Below are 16,665 nucleotides of genomic sequence, written 5' to 3'. Positions count from 1 at the left end.
TTGCATAGTTTCACAAAAGCAGAAGTTGTGTATCATTTTGGGTCCAGATGTTACTTGACCACGTGTCCTCAAAGTAAGGACTCTCATTCTCAGTTTATGATGTAAAATTTGAGATGTTACTTGGAGGATATTTTCTTCCCTAGGGATTAGAACCTTGAATTAGAATTCAACATTTTTGTCCCTCTGTTTTTAGATAGCCTAGAAAATATGACTGAATTTTAAATCACTTATTGAGTTTTCTCAATATGGATATCTATGCTTATGTGTGTGTGTGTGTGTGTGAATTCTTTAGATAAATGATTGATGTTTAATGCCCTTCTTGAGAGTTGGTGGAAGGTGAGTAGCGGGGAAAACTGGGCAGGGAATGAAGACTGTACCGAAAAGACTAGGCCATGTTATGTGATTTATCAAAATATTTCTCCACTGGGAAAATGGGGCAAGTATTGTCTGACTGAGTTCTTGCAGAACTTTCTGCAAATACCCAGAGATTTAATGTTGTGCTTGAAATGAACTATAGAAAAGCAACACATTATTTTAACTCATTGTTTAGCATGAGCAGACTTTAAATTGCTCTAGAATGAGTTTTGCACTTTGACAGTTTTTTGGTACACATATCATACACAAACACAGTCAAAATGAAAACTACAAAATCTGAAGAACTATATCATTTGGGTTTCTCCAGACTAAACAAAACATTTCAAGTATGGCTAGATAAAAAGATTTTTCTAACCCTCCCTTTCCCCTACCCCACCTTCCTATGGAAGGACCAAATTTGTGACACAGTTCAAGAATGTTGAATTAAGAACTTTGAATGGTTTCTATTCATGGTAAATCTCTGGGCTTTGGGCAGAGTGCAAGAACTCAACCATATCATGGGACAGGTTTGTTGGAATTCAGTCAGTGAGTGTTTCCTCTAGATTACAATTCTTTCCACGAAAAATATTTTTCTAGGCAAGTAGTTCCACAATTTATTAGCTTCAAGAACCTACAAAGTCAAATGGAGATAAATTTTGATTGGAAGAAAATAAATAGTAGATTTTAGAAGGTGCAGACCGCAGCCATTTCGGAAGATACCATTTGCCATCATTGCTATCAATGCAGTATTAATGTTCTGTGAACCAGAACCATTATTCTCTTTCCTTGCCACCTCACAGTCTTACCTCCTGCAAGCCAGTGCACCAGCATGACATATAATCACAAACAAGTGATTATCTGCTGCTACCAAATCTTTAGTGGCTTCTTTTTAGTATTGGGTCAACTGAGTCTTCAAGATCTATTTTATTGCCTTCTCTTTAAGCAGTCCAAAGAACCAATGAAGATATCTTCACGTCAGAAGCCTTGACCTTACTGAAGTTACTATAGATTTCTTGTGTGGATCTAGAAACAACACTGCACACTGTTTGTTTCTACTCTGCAGGCTGGTTTCCTGGGGTTGGCCTTCAGTTCCCCCAGCAATAGAGGCTGCTAAACATGCATTCAAATACCTTGTATCCAGGCTTCTCAGCAGTGCCTCTTCTGGTTCAGAGATCGACTTAGCCACACTGAAGTTCCAGGTTTCTAGCAAGCAGGCTAGACAGAGAATCCTTGTGGCATATTACCTTTCCAGCTGATTTCCTTCTGCCTGTCTTCCATGTCCCCACTCCTTGTTTTCTATTTTCTTGTTTTTCTCTGCTTCTGTTCTCTCCTTCTTCTTCCCCTCTAGACGTCAATTAAGCACTAGTAGGTGCTAAGAAAGACCCAAAGATAAACAAGACAAAGTTCCTGCCATTGAGATGCTCAATATAAAGGTGTCAGTTTTATAACAGATAATGATCACATAGAATGCTTTCACCATGTGGGTACCACTGTGCATGCCATGCTCCCTGTCCCTAAATCCTATGAACAAACCGTGTCTTTTCAGACTTCAAGGATTCCTCAAATCTCCATCTTTGTCTTTTCCTCTTCCTACTCTACATGTTCTGTCTTGGAGGAATTATTCCATCAATTACTATAGACTTCACTACATTCTGGTATCTCCTAAGTCTCCCTGTCAACCCAGATTTCACCCTTCTCTGTCTCAGGTCCATAAAGTCAGTACCCAGCTCAGTGATTGAGGCACAGGAAAGAGACATCAGAATGGCCAAAGGAATCCAAGAAGGTGGTAAAGAGAAATGCCCTTTCAATGAGTTTCATATGGATTTCTAGCAATATAGCTGGTTGGCTTACAAGTACAATGATTCGTGAGTAAACTTAGATTTGGACTTTAGGACTATGGCAGCTATTTGTCAAGAATGTTTTCTTTCTTACCTTGGTCCTCACAGGTAAATCTTGGGAAGAGTGAAGCTCTTCTTTTCTGGAGCCCAAAGCTGGCAGGATTGCTTGGCTTTGGCCATGACCATGGCTATTGGACGAAAGGTTGCAGTAGCTCCCATTCTAGAATCCAGAAGGGAAAATTAATGGGTATCACCTTCTCTTTTGTTTCACTCTTGCCAACTTGCCTGGAAAAACGAGTAACTTTTGGTTTGCTTTGCTTTGCGGGACACAGGTTTCTGATCTAGAGAAGTCACTACTTCTTAGATGATACACTTAAGAATCCCCAATGCCAAAGGCATTCATATATTTGGAAACCATTATTTGAGATCTGAACAAGCATGGCCATCTCAGCTTTATTCTAATCATTTCTCAGGTAATATACAAAACCCACCTTTAAAATGATGAATCTTTAGCGGCGGAATAATAGATGATCATATTTTCTTCTGTGTTTTCTGAACTCTTCAATTAATTTATAGCAATTTAGTAATGGGAAAAAAATTTACAAAGTGTTTTTTTTTTTTTTTAAATGAAAAGGGATCATTCAAGGAACAATGGCACGATACACAGTATGCACTCACCTGCAAAAGGAATGAGAACAACACAATGAGATTCAGTGGGTTTCTCTTATTTTCTTGTTTTATTTCACAGAAAGGTCTTGTTATCAAAAATGACGATTGTCTCCTTCAAGGGACAAGCTTGAGACACAAGTCACCTGTTTTTATAAATGCGGCCGTCACTTGCCACAGCTTTTTTAAAAAAATCTCACTTTTGAACTGGATATTTTGCCATTGACTCAGTGCTGGCCAATCATCCTTGTTAAGGGTGGTTTTGATTTTTGTTGTAAGCTAGGCCAACATCTTTCTTAATTAACATAATTATAAAATAATGAGTTTCATTTTATCTGTTATTGTGTTACATGCAGCTGTGAACTAGCTCTAGGGGCAATTGCAAAACAGGAGTTTTTGTTGGATTAAGTACCTTCCTAGGTATTGTTTTAAAGGAAATGATATTCACTTAGGGTTGATTTGTGTTTTTAGTCACTTTTTAAATCAACTCGAGTATTCTGTGTACAATTTGTTTAAATTTTTATTTTGTAAGTCGATTAAAACAGTTTTTATGTGTGTGTGTTTGCCCCTGAAAGCCTTAAATAGCAAGGTACCTAACTATAAAAATGCCATAAGTAAATAATATTTAAAAAGTTGTTGGTATTTCTTGGTGTAAGGTTATAAATATTTAAGTAAGCGAGAATATTAGCATCCTCGCTTACCTTAGACATTGAGAATAACGAGACAGGGAACTAGGAACAGTAGAATGGGATTCACCCAAGTTATGTAAAAACTTGGGTGAATCCCATTCTACTGTTCCTAGTAGAATGGCTTCTCTGCATTGGAGCCTGAAATCGTTGTAAAAAAAACCTTGGCTGTTGGATCTTTAGAAACAGTGAATACAATCCTTGGTGAACAACAAACGAGATGTGATTGTGCCTTTAGCACCTGGGTCTAATTCTCTTTATAGAATAGGAAACTTCGGGGCCGGGTGCGGTGGCTCACGCCTGTAATCCCAGCACTTTGGGAGGCCGAGGTGGGTGGATCACCTGAGGTCAGAAGTTCGAGACCAGCCTGGTCAAGATGGTGAAGCCCCATTTCAAAAATAAAATAAAATAAAATAGGAAACTTGGAAAATATTTAGGAGAATTTCTCTGAAGACAGTGCTATCAGATGCCCTCAGCCAGCACAGACCCTGGAAACACATTAAGCCTCCTACCCACCCCATGTTCCCATGTGCATGGGAAACCTGTTTTCCTAACCTTCTTCCTTTAATACAAAGCTGGCTCCGACACTGCCCTCAGTTAGTCAACTACCCTACATCAGTCCTTTAGTACTCCACAGAGAAGAAATGATTCCCATCAAATTATCTCAACTCCTTTGAAGGTGATTTGTCAGCCTTTTGCCTGTCAAGGTGAGCCTCCTCCCCAGCACCCACCACACATTCTGTCAAGCAAGTCCATGAGAAAAAGGACAAGGGATGAAGCCACAGCAAGGCTCTCTCGCCTTCCCACTCATGTTCCTGCCCCTGTGTGAGGTACCTGCTCCTGAATTTGTAGTTGAACCAGGAGTTTGGTTATATGGTTGGGAGTTACCTCCTCCTGTGTTCCCCACTCAGGAGCCCAGACTGCCAGCCCTGAGCCAATTTTGGGGCATGTATGCTCTAGGGATAAAGTGGTTGTCTCCCATCTGTAGCTCCACAAATCCAACTCCACTCTGTGAAGTATATGGTGGATGCTTTCCAAGCTGTTGGGTAAGTGAATTATTCCGTAACCTCAACAAAGAAGGATTAAAGGATATACTTATCCAAACAGGACATAGTGGAATGTCGAAGGTTTTCTGGAGCGGGTTCAGCGGAAGTGGAGTAGGGGATTCTATCTGATTAGAAAAAGGAATTTCCAATACTGTTTTAACTTTTTCAATGTTTATTGAGGTACAATTTTTATATTATACAATGTGGAAATTTTAAGTGTACAGCTCAAATACATTTTACGTATTTATATATTCACGTAACTATCAGCTAGATTAAGACCTAAAACATTTCCATCATTGCTGAAAGTTAGCTTCTGACCTTCTCCAGTCAATGGCACCCCACTTTCCTAGCCCAGGGTAACATTTGTTCTTACTTCTGTCTCTGAAATTAGTTTTGCCTGTTGTTGAAATTCAAATATGCTTTAAAAGTGATACTCTATAGTGGTTGACTTCTTTCAGTCAATGTAATTAAAAAAAAATTATCCATGTTGTTATAGGCCAATGAGTTCATTTCTTTTTATTGCTGTATGGTATTCCACACATGGTAGGTAGTTCCATTGTATATACTACAGTTTGCTTGTCCAGTCTCCTATTAATAAACATTTGTGATATTTCTACCTTTTTACTATTATAAATATAGTTTTCATGAGCATTGTTATACAAGTCTTTTGTGGGCATATGTATTCATGTATCATGATTGTACATCTAATAGTAGAATTGCCAGGTCAAGGAGTTGATGGTGTTTATTTAACTTAATTAGAAATCACCAAACATGTTTCCAAAGTAATTGCAACAGTCTCATTCCCACTAGCAATGTATGTCATTTCCACTTACTTCACATCCTTGACAATACTTGATATTGTCTTTTTTCTGTGACCATTCTGGTGTGTGTGTTGTGATATCTCATTGTGGTTTTCATGTGCATTACAATGATGACTAATAATATTGAGCATTTTTTTAATACCTTTATTGGCTATTTATATACTACTTTTTGTGAAGTGCTTATTTGGGCATTTTGCCCATATTGAAGCTGGGTTGCTTATCTTTTTATTACTAATTTTAAAAATATATTCCTGATATTTATCATGGAGAACTTAAACTACTGGATTTCAGATATCATATCTGGAATAATATGATAGATTTCAGACAGAAGTATGATTGATGGAATAGATACACCTTTGTTAGATATTTTATTGTAAATGTGTTCTTAGTCTATGGCCTATCTTTTCACTTAGTGTCTTTTGATAAGCAGAGATTGTGAATTTGTTTTAAGTATTATTTATCAGTTTTTCTTTTGTAATTAATGTTTTAGTGTCTAAGAACTCTTTTCCTGTTTCAAGCTAGTGAAGATATTTTCATGTTTTCTTTTAGAAGTTTTATTGTTTTAGCTTTCATGTTTATGTCTATCTCAAATTAATTTTTGATGTGATGTGAGTGAGAGGTCAAGGTTCGTTGTTTTCCATTTGAATATCCAGCTGTTCCCACGATCATTTATTTAGGTTGGTGCAAAAGTAATTGCAATTTTTGCCATTACTTCAAATTGCAAAGACCACAATTTCTTTTGCACCAACCTAATATAAAGACCTTCCTTTCCTCATTGATTTTTATTAGTGGCTTTGTTGAAAATCAATATCTGTATACAGTCATGCATCACCTGACAGGGATACGTCCTGAGAAATGTATTGTTAGGTGATTTCATCCTTGTGCCAACGTCATAGAGTGTACTTACAAACCTAGCCTGCTACACCTAAGCTATATGGAACAGCCTATTGCTCCTAGGCCACAAACCTGTATAGCATGGCACTCTACTGAATACTGTAGGCGATCGTAACACAATAGTAAATATTTGTATATCTCATCATAGAAAATGCTACTCAGGAGGCCGAGGCAGGGGAATTGCTTGAGCCCGGCAGGCGGAGGTTGCAGTGAGCAAAGATCATGCCACTGCACTCCAGCCTGGAGACAGAGCGAGACTCTCTATATATATATACACACACATTATAAAAATAAAAAATGGCACACTTGTACAAGGCACTTATAGGAATAGAGCTTACAGAACTGGATATTGCTGTGGGTGAGTCAGTAAGTGACTGGTGAGTGAGTATGAAGGTCCAGCACACTACTGTACATTGTTGTAGACATTATAACACTGTACACTTAGACTACACCCAATTTCTTTAAAAAGTTTCCATCAAGTTAACTTTAGCTTACTGTAATCTTTTACTTTATAAACTTTTGAATTTTTAGAAATTTTTGACTCTTTTGTGAAAAAAATTAGCTTAAAACACATCATATAGCTATAGAAAAATATTTTCCTTATATTCTTTCTCTATAAACTTTTTTTCTATTAAAAAGGGGCTGGGTTTTTTTTTTTTGTTTTTTTTTTTTTTTGCTTTAAAAATTTTTTTGTTACAAACTAAGATCCAAACACACACGTTAGCTTACGGCTACACAAGGTCAGGATCATCAATATCACTATCTTCCACCTCCATATCTTGTCCCACTAGAAGGCCTTCAGGAGCAATGACATGCATGGAGTTGTCATCTCCTGTGATAATAATGTCTTTTGGAATACCTCCTGAAGGTCTTGCCTGAGACTATTTTACAGTTAACTTTTTAATTAAGTAGGAGTACACTGTAAATTAAAGATTAAAAAGTTTAGTATAGTAAATGCATATACCTGTAACACAGTCATTTATTTTCATTATCAAATATTATGTAGTGTCATAATTGCATGTACTATACTTTCGCTGCGGCCTCTGCCTCCTGAGCTCAAGTGATCCTCCCACTTCAGCCTCCTGAATAGCTGGGACCACAGGTGTATGTCACCACACCTGGCTAATTTAAAAAATTGTTCTGTAGAGACAGGGTCTCACTACGTTTCCCAAGTTGGATTTGAACTCCTGAGCTCAAGAAATGCTCCTGCCTCGGCCTTCCCAAAGTGCTGGGATTACAGGTGTGAGCCACCTTGCTTGGCCTGTACTATAATTTTATAAGACTTGCAGTGTAGTAGGTTTGTTTACACCAGCATCTCCACAAATCTGTGCATAACATGCTGCACTATGATGTCTCTAGGCAATAGGAATTTTTTAGCTCCATTATAAACTTATGGGATCACCATCATATATGCAGTCTGTCATTGACCAAAATGTTCTTAAGCAGTGCATGACTGTATATGTGTATCTATTTCTCTCCTCTTTCTCTTTTTTTCCTCGGATCTTTTAGTCTATCTTGGTTACAATACCACAGCACCTTAATTACTATGCGTTGGTTTGCAGTAAGTTTGGAAATCTGGTAGTTTAAATTCTCCAACTTTGTTTCTTTTTCAAAGATTACTGTGGCCATTCTAGTTCTTATATTTCCATATAAATTTAGAACCATCTGATATAGTTTGGATATTTGTCCCTGCCCAAATCTCATGTTGAATTGTAATCCCCAGTGCTAGAGGTGGGGCCTGGTGGGAGGTGTTTGGATCATGGGGGTGAATTCCTCATGGCTTGATGCTTTCTACATAATGGTGAATTCTCATGAGATCTAGTCATTTAAAAGTGTGTGTCACCTCCTACTCACTCTCTCTCTTTCTCTGTCTCTTGCTTCTGCTTTTGCCATGTGATGTGCTTGTTCTCCCTTTGCCTTATGCCATGATTGGAAGCTTCCTAAGGCCTCCTCAGAGGCAGATGCTGATATGATTCCTGTACAGCCTGCAGAACCATAACCCAATTAAACCTCTTTTTTAAATAAATTACACCGTCTCAGGTATTTCTTTATAGCAATGCAAGAATGGCCAAATATAGAAAATTGATACTGAGGAGTGGGGCATTGCTATAAAGATATCTGAGAATGTGAAAGCATCCTTGGAACTGGGTAACAGGCAGAGGTTAAAGAGTTTGGAGGGCTCAGCGGAAGACAGGAAGATGAGGGAAAGTTTGAAACTTCTTACGGATTGGTTAAATGGTTAGTTGTGATCAAACTTCTAATAGTTATATGGACAGTGAAGTCCAGGGTGAGGAGGTCTCAGATTGAAATGCGGAACTTATTGGGAACTGGAGCAAAGGTCACACATGTTATGCCTGAGTGAAGAGCTTGGCTGCATTCTGTTCATGCCCTAGGGAGTCTATGGTAATTTGAGATTCAGAATGATGACCTAGGGTATCTGGTAGAATAAATTTCTTAGCAGCAAAGTGTTCAGCATGTGGCCTGCCTGCTTTTAACCGCCTATGCCCAGGTGTGGAAGTAAAGGAATGACTTAAAGTTGGAACTTATATTTAAATGGGGAACAGAGTGTATAAGTTTGGAAAATTTGTAGCCTGTGGCAGAAAAAGAAAAAGCTTTTCTTGGGACAGGGATTCAAGCAGGCTGTAGAACAACCACTTGCTAGAGAAATTTGCATTACTAAAAGTGAGTCAAGTTCTACTAGCCAAGACAATGTGGAAAAGACCTTGACAGCATTGCAGAGACTTTGTGTCAGCCTTTGCCATCACAAGTCTGAAAGTGTAGGAGGGAAGAATGGTTTTGTGGCCCAGACCCAGGACCCCACTGCCCTGTGCAGCCTCAGGATATTGCTCCCGACATCCTAGTCACTCCAGCTTGAGCCATGGCTCAAAGGGCTCCAGATGCGTACAGCTCAGGCTGCTGCTTCAGAGGGTGGAACCATAAGTGTTGGTGGCTTCCATGTGGTGTTAAGCCTGCAGGTGCACAGAATGCAAAAGTGAAGGAGGCTTGGGAGCTTCCACCTAGATGTCAGAGGATGTATGGAAAAGCCTGGGTGTTCAGACCAGAAGCCTCTAGCAAGGGAAGAGTCCTCACAGAAAATCTCTAGTAGGGCAATGCCAATGGGAAACATGGGATTGGGGCCCCCACACAGAGTCCCCTCTGGGTTACTGCCTAGTGGGGCTGTGGGAAAGGGGCCACTGTCCTCTAGACCTGAGAATGACAGATCCGCCAGCAGCTTGCACCCTGTACCTAAAAAAGCTGCAAACACTCAGCAACTGTGAGAGCAGCTACCAGAGCTGAACCCTGCAAAACCACAGGGATGGAGCTTCCCAGGGACTTGGGAGCTGATCCCTTGCACCAGTGTGCCCTAGATGTGAGACATGAAGTCAAAGGAGATTATTTTGGAGCTTTAAAATTTAATAACTGCCCTGCTGGGTTTTGAACTTGCATGGGGCCTTTAGACCCTTTCTTTTGGCCAATTTCTCCCTTTTGGAATGAGAATATTTACCTAATGCCTATATCTCGATTGGATCTTGGTAGTAACTCACTTGCTTTCGACTTTAAAGGCTTATAGGTAGAAGGAATTTGCCTTGTCTCAGATGAGACTTTGGACTTTTGAGTTAATGCTGGAATGTGTTAGATTTGGGGGAACTGTTGAAAAGGTTTGATTGTACTTTGCAATGTAAGAATGGCATGAGAGCTGGGAGAGGCCAGGAATGGAATAATATAGTTGGGATATTTGTCCCTGCCCACATCTCACATTGAAATATAATTTTCAGTGCTGGAGTTGGGGCCTGGTGGGAGGTGTTTGGAACATGAGTGTAAATTCCTCATGACTCAGGTGTTGTCTTTATGACAGTAAATTCTAGTGAGATATGGCCATTTGAAAGTGTGTGGCACCCCCAACACACACCTTTTTCTCTTTCTCCTGCTTTAGCTATGTGATGTGCCTACTCCCCCTTTTCCTTCTGCTATGATTGGAAGCTTCCTGAGGCCTCCCAAGTAGCAGACGCCACTAAGCCTGCAGAACTGTGAGCCAATTAAATTTTTTAAAATAAACTACCCAGACTCAGGTATTTCTTTATAGCAATGCAAGAATGGCCTAATATACTATCTTATCAACTTATATTTTTAAAAAACTTCCTGGGATTTTGATTTGCAATGCATGGAATCTAATAAATCAATTCAGAGAAAAATTAACTTTTTCTACTCCATGAACACTTTTAATTTAGGTCATTGTAAAGGAAAAGGGAAAGAATTGCCTCTGTGATCTGGAAAGAGAATTGAGAAACTCAGGAAGAACTGAATTGCTTTCTGAAATCAAGTAACAGAAAATCTCTCTGGTACTTTGATGAGCAAAGAAAATAGGGGTACTAAAAACCTGGAGTGAATTGTGAAGCTAAAACAACAGCCCTGAGACACTTAGGAGCTAGAAGACAGTAAGAGACTAACTATGCCTTGAATGAACCATATGTACGGGGTTACCTTCCTTTGTGCTCAGAGGAAGGTGACTCTGAGAGCTTGATGGCATCTAATTCCTTCAAGAGTTGGCTGAGACATGTATTCAAGGGTAGGCTGTTGGGTTTTATTTGGAAAACAAATGAAAAACCCTTTTGCTTTTATAATATAAGTACCAGAGAAGATTTCTATGGCAGCAATCCCCAACCTTTTTTGGCACCAGGGACTGGTTTCATGGAAGACAATTTTTCCACGGACTAGGCTGGGGGATGGTTTCAGGATGATTAAAGTGTATTATATTTATTGAGCACTTTATTTATATTGTTATTACTCTGTAATATATAATGAAATAATTGCATAATTCACCATAATGTAGAATCAGTGGGAGCCCTGATCTTGTTTTCCTGCAGCTAGATCGTCCCATCCGAGGGCAATGGGAGACAGTGAAAGATCATCAGGCATTAGTTTCTGAAAAGGAGTGTACAGTCTAGATCCCTTGCATGCACAGTTCACAATATGGTTCATACTCTTATGAGAATCTAATGCCATTGCAGATCTGATAGGAGGTGGAGCTCAGGCAGGAATGTGAGCTTGTGAATGACCAGTACCAGTCCATGGCCTGGGGGTTGGGGACTCCTATAGTTCCCACTGTTTTGTTTACTGGGAGTTTCTCTGTGAACTACTCATCACCATATTAGCATAGATAAGAATTCAGATAAAATGACCCATTAGCTCCAACTGGACACTTTGCAATTTGTTTGGATTTATAAAAGCCTACAAAATCATGTAACGTAGTTCTCAAAAGTTCGTATTTTCCTGGAAAACTTGGATAATGATATGGTAGGGCATTTCTACAATGGTCCTGATGATTCCTACCTTCTTGGGTTCCCTCCCTTGTGTAATCCTTTCCCATTGTGTGCAGTGGGCCCCAGTGACTTATTTCTAAGGAATCGGATATGGCAAGCATGATGTATAGTCACATCCGAGATTCAGTTATGAAAGCTGTGATTTCCACCTTGTTTGCATGCTCTTAACTCCTGGTTCACTCTGATGAAGCAGGCTTCCAAGTTGTGAGCTGCCATGTGGAAAGGCCCACAAGGCACGGAACTGAGACCCTCGGTCCAGCTGCCCAAAAGGAACTGAGTCTTGCCAATACCTCTTGACTGAGCTTGAAAGTTACCCATGAAATGACTGTAGTCTCAGCTGATACTTTGGTTACAGCCTTGTGAGTGACCCAGAGCCAGAACACCCAGCTAAACCACCCCCAGATTCCTGAACTACAGAAACTACAAAAATTACACAACAGGTAATTAAAACAAATGATAATATTAATGACTAGCATTGTGAGGCACTGCACTAAACGCTTTACATATGATTTCTCTTTTGATCTTCACAATAATCCTGTGAAGAAGACATTATATGCTCATGTTATAGATAGGGAAATGGAGGCTTAAAAGTAGTTAGCTGGGAAAAATGACAGCCGCCATTCCGGACTCATGTGTAAGTACAGAGGAAAATCTGAAAAAGACCCCAAAGAAGATGATGAAAATGGCAGCCGGAGCCATAGCGTCGGTGCTGGAAGAGGAAGACACAGACACTTCCGATAGCGAAGGTTCTATAGTAGGAGGATCTATAATAGGAAGCTGTGGATCAGAATATGACTACTTTTATTCTGATGAGGAAGCAATAGAAGCTGACAATGAGGGTGATGCTGAGCCCTGTGACGAAGACAATGAAGCTGACGCAGAATCAAATATTGGGACCAATATGGGCTGGGCAGATGCCATGGCTAAAGTCCTCGACAAGAAAACTCCTGAAAGTAAACCTACTATTCTGGTCAAAAATAAGAAGCTGGAAAAGGAAAAAGAAAAGTTAAAGCAAGAAAGACAAGAGAAAATAAAACAGGTGTGTTCCACCAGTTGTCTTGTAGATTAGATTGTTTGTCTAGGCTAGTTGTTATCTTGGCTGAACCCTTCCTTGCAGTGTTTGTCCAACTAACATTCCAGTTTTTAATTTGATTTTTATGTTAAGATGGATAACTAAGGTTATGTTTAGGAATTTAGCCTAAATTACTCCATTGAGCATGTTCACGTTTTAATCATCTAGGCAAAGGCAAACTAATGGAAATGTAAACACGGAGGAAACATGTTTTTATTTTTATTTTATTGTGATTTATTTATTTATTTATTTAATAGGGACGGGATTTCACCATGTTGGCCAAGCTAGTCTCGAACTCCTGACCTCAGGTGATCCACACCCCTCGGCCTCCCAAAGTGCTGGGATTACAGGCGTGAGCCACCGTACCCAGCCAGTTTTTAAAATCAAGAATTATACATGTGGCAGTGATTCCTGAGCCTATTTTATTTGTTTTAGCTGTCTGTATGCTGACTTTATTAGGTTTTGAACTAAGAAGTATGTTGGTTACTTTTTGCCAAAACTTATTTTATAACAGAAATCTGTGAAGATGTCACAACTCAGGGATTGGTTGCAGTTCTGCAAACTGATTATTTCAATGTTAGATACAAATCAGTGTTGGATAAATTTGAATTCATTATGCTTTTATAATCTATTAATTAAAGGCCAAAAGTTGGACATAAATTTGTTGTATATTATAATAACTAAAAATAAGGTTTACATATCACTGTACTTGATGATCTCTGTCAAAAATACATGGTTACTAAAACATGCATTATTTTTTAATGAAAGAAAAATAATTTTCTACAAATGTACTGGCGGCATAGAAGTACTGATTCCCAAAGTTATTTCATAGGTAAAAATGAAAGAAAAATAGTTTTGAATTGGCATATATTTCCTTTTATGTTTACTGTCTCCTTATCTTGTTTCAAGATGAATGTTTTCTTTGTTCTTAATACTGGTTGCTCTGTGTGAAAGATGGAAATTTTTAAGCATTGCTCTTAGAAACACAGCATATTCTCTTATTAATTCAGTATTCTCATTGTGTTTTATTTAAGATACGTTTTGTCTTTGAATCTTGCAGATAGCTTTTCAAATGAAAATTTGAATCTTTGTTTATTATCTGGCAAATGCTAGAAGAGGCTTCAACAATATCAGAATCTTTGATTTCCTCTGGTCCCAGAGTTCTAGTGAGGGTAAGAACACTTTGAAGCCAAGAGGAATGAGTCTGTAACTCTGCTTTAGGCCAAAGCTTTGAGCGCTAGAGATGATACTGGCTCCATAAAGCGTGAACGTGCATGTGTTGATACCAGAAACAAGACACAGCAGCTACAAATGCTCTTTGTGTATATTTCTTAGAAGAGTATATGTAAATTATCATTTCCTAATGTTAACCATTAAATTTTCTAGTATATCAGCTACTTATTTCTAATCATAAATACAAAAATAAATTTCAGAGTTAAAAGTGTTTCAGGATTAAGCATACCTATTATCCTTTGAGTACTGAATATAATTTAAAATTGACTGTTTCAAACTTAAAAGTAAGATTTTAAAAAAAAATTTCTGTCATAATCTGACAGTGAATTTCGTGACCACTAAAATGAATTGTCTGATTTGAAGACAAATCTATTTCTTTAGAAAGCTATCAGGCTAATCTTTATAGTGAGGGCAAGAATTTGGTTTTACTGGTATTAGACGTTTTCATTAATAAAAAATGAGAAATAGATTAGTAGAGAAAATAGATAAAAAGAGAAATTTTAATAAAAATGTCTTTATTACTGGCTTTGATGCTTTTGACGCTTGCCAGCTTCTTGGTGATTAATTCATTATATCATTATATTTGATATTTGGTTAAATGTTGGCCTGAGAAGGAGACATGAACAAGCAATGTATCAAATCAGATTCCTGGGACCCGGATACTACTTAAAGACAAGTTCAAACTAAATTATGTCATCTATGGGATTTTCTTATTTCCCACCTCCTCTTCTGCTTCTGTACAGTTTGCTATAGTTTCCAACTGATATGCCATATATGGCAAGAATATTGGTCAGATATGCTATGAGAAGAGAAATGGATTTAAATGATTTTGTGCAAAGAAATACTAGTCATCGTATAAGTATCTGGATATGATGCTGTTCTTTTAAAAGTGATACAATTTCCTAATAATAATTCTGATGACTGAGGAAGTCATTTTCTGAAAGTAAAGATGAATTCACAATTTCCAAAGAGTGTAGTTTGGAATCTTCTTTATGCTTTCCTCAGATAGTCTGGCAATGGCAGAGCAGGCCTATGGGCTCCCTCATACCCTATCTCGTACTGCCTGGCCAAATATGCTGGCAGCTCTCCAGGCCCTGCTGTCAGAGGCCTGACAGAAACTCACTTTGTGCCTCTCGTATGACACGCTGAGTGCTAACCACAGGCTCTTGAAGCTGAACCCCTAAAATGGTGTTTTTTTTTAAAGTCCTAATGACAAACTAAGCCAGAATGATTTATTACCTTCACCCTTTCATAGAGTATCATACCGATGTTTGCTGCACTTTCAGAAATATCTAATATTCTTTCACATAACGATATTTATAACACAGCGTGATAGGAGGATGGAGTGGGAAATGATGTGCAGAGTAAAGCCAGATGTTGTCCAAGACAAGGAGACAGAGAGAAACCTTCAGAGAATTGCAACGAGAGGTGTGGTACAATTATTCAATGCTGTTCAGAAGCATCAAAAGAATGTTGATGAGAAGGTTAAAGAACCTGGAAGCTCTATTAGAAAGCGAACTAAGTTGATATCAACTGTTTCCAAGACAGATTTTATCAGTATTTTGAGAGGAATGGATGAAAGTACAAATGAGACTACCTCAAGCAAGAAGAAACCAAAAGCCAAACAGACTGAAGTGAAATCAGAAGAGGGCCCAGGTTGGACAATCCTCCGTGATGATTTCATGATGGGAGTCTCTGTGAAAGACTGGGACAAGGAAAGTGATGGGCCAGATGACAGCAGACCAGAATCTGCAAGTGACTCTGATACATAAAGCACCATAGGAAATAAAATAATCATTTTATTTTTTCTAGAAAAATATTTCATCCCCTGATAATTGGGGAATTATAAGGATACCAAAAGTCAAAAGACTTTTGCCTGATGTCATATTGCCCCTTTTCATGTACACTTTATATATACTTTATTAAAGTTATATTTTAAATCCTGGTATAATTTTAAGCATTGTTCCTCAGAACATCTGTAAAAGGAAATATTGCTGCTTGACCAGTGAGATGAGCATTTTGCCAGGATCATATTGGTCCTGTCTATTGGTGTGTTATTTCAGTATCACCAATGTTTTCAGAAATACAGTACCAATTCATAATTAAACTCTTTCAAGTTAATAGTTCTCTGCCTTCGAAGTTCTAGACCCAACTATGTATCTGTAGTTTTTGGGAATGATTGGTGTTTTTTGGTTTGTATTGGGAAGTTATTGAGAAAACCTATATAATAAAATTTAAAATTATTTTTAAAAAAAAAGTAGTTAGCTAAAGTTAACCTTGCAAGTTAACTAGAAAGTAAAATCAGAATTTAAATCCATGCAGTCTTGCTCTAGAACCTAGATGCTTCAATAGTATGCTATGTTTTCTCTGTTATATTAAGTAATCTCTCTAGGACTGAACAGGTTTTTCACTGAATTGATTGATTTTTAAAAAATGGAATTACACTGCTGTTTTAGAACAAGGTAACTCCAGGCTTGGACCTTTGGTTGCCTCAGAGACAGGCAGGCAAAAGCTAGAGAAGAGACCAGGAGCCTTGTGCAAAAGCATATTCCATGCAGTTGCGGTATTTGATTTAGAGCTGAGATTTGTCCTAGCAGTAGAAAAGTATTTGAGAAGGAAGCAAGAATTCCTAGGGAAGGATTAGGGGGAGGATGATTCATTAAGTTTTTGTTTCAGCTTTTATGTCAGCACATCAGACTGTGAGGATGAAAACAAATCAAGCTCTCCCCAAGAG

The 16,665-nt window shown here is 38.3% G+C and overlaps 1 protein-coding gene across 1 annotated transcript; it reads left to right on the top strand.

The window, feature by feature from the left end:
* Window positions 1-12,233: 12,233 nt before the first annotated feature.
* LOC108317981 (RRP15-like protein) lies at window positions 12,234-16,174 on the top strand. The gene is made up of 2 exons (XM_017548688.1): window positions 12,234-12,665; window positions 15,260-16,174. Exons 1-2 carry the CDS (start codon window positions 12,234-12,236, stop codon window positions 15,701-15,703), a joined length of 876 nt encoding a protein of 291 aa, XP_017404177.1. The 3' UTR covers window positions 15,704-16,174.
* Window positions 16,175-16,665: the final 491 nt, after the last annotated feature.

Source organism: Cebus imitator, unplaced genomic scaffold (genome assembly GCF_001604975.1).
Source record: "Cebus imitator isolate Cc_AM_T3 unplaced genomic scaffold, Cebus_imitator-1.0 Scaffold213, whole genome shotgun sequence".
NCBI classification, from domain to species: domain Eukaryota; kingdom Metazoa; phylum Chordata; class Mammalia; order Primates; family Cebidae; genus Cebus; species Cebus imitator.
This window is presented reverse-complemented; position numbering and strand designations above follow the sequence as displayed.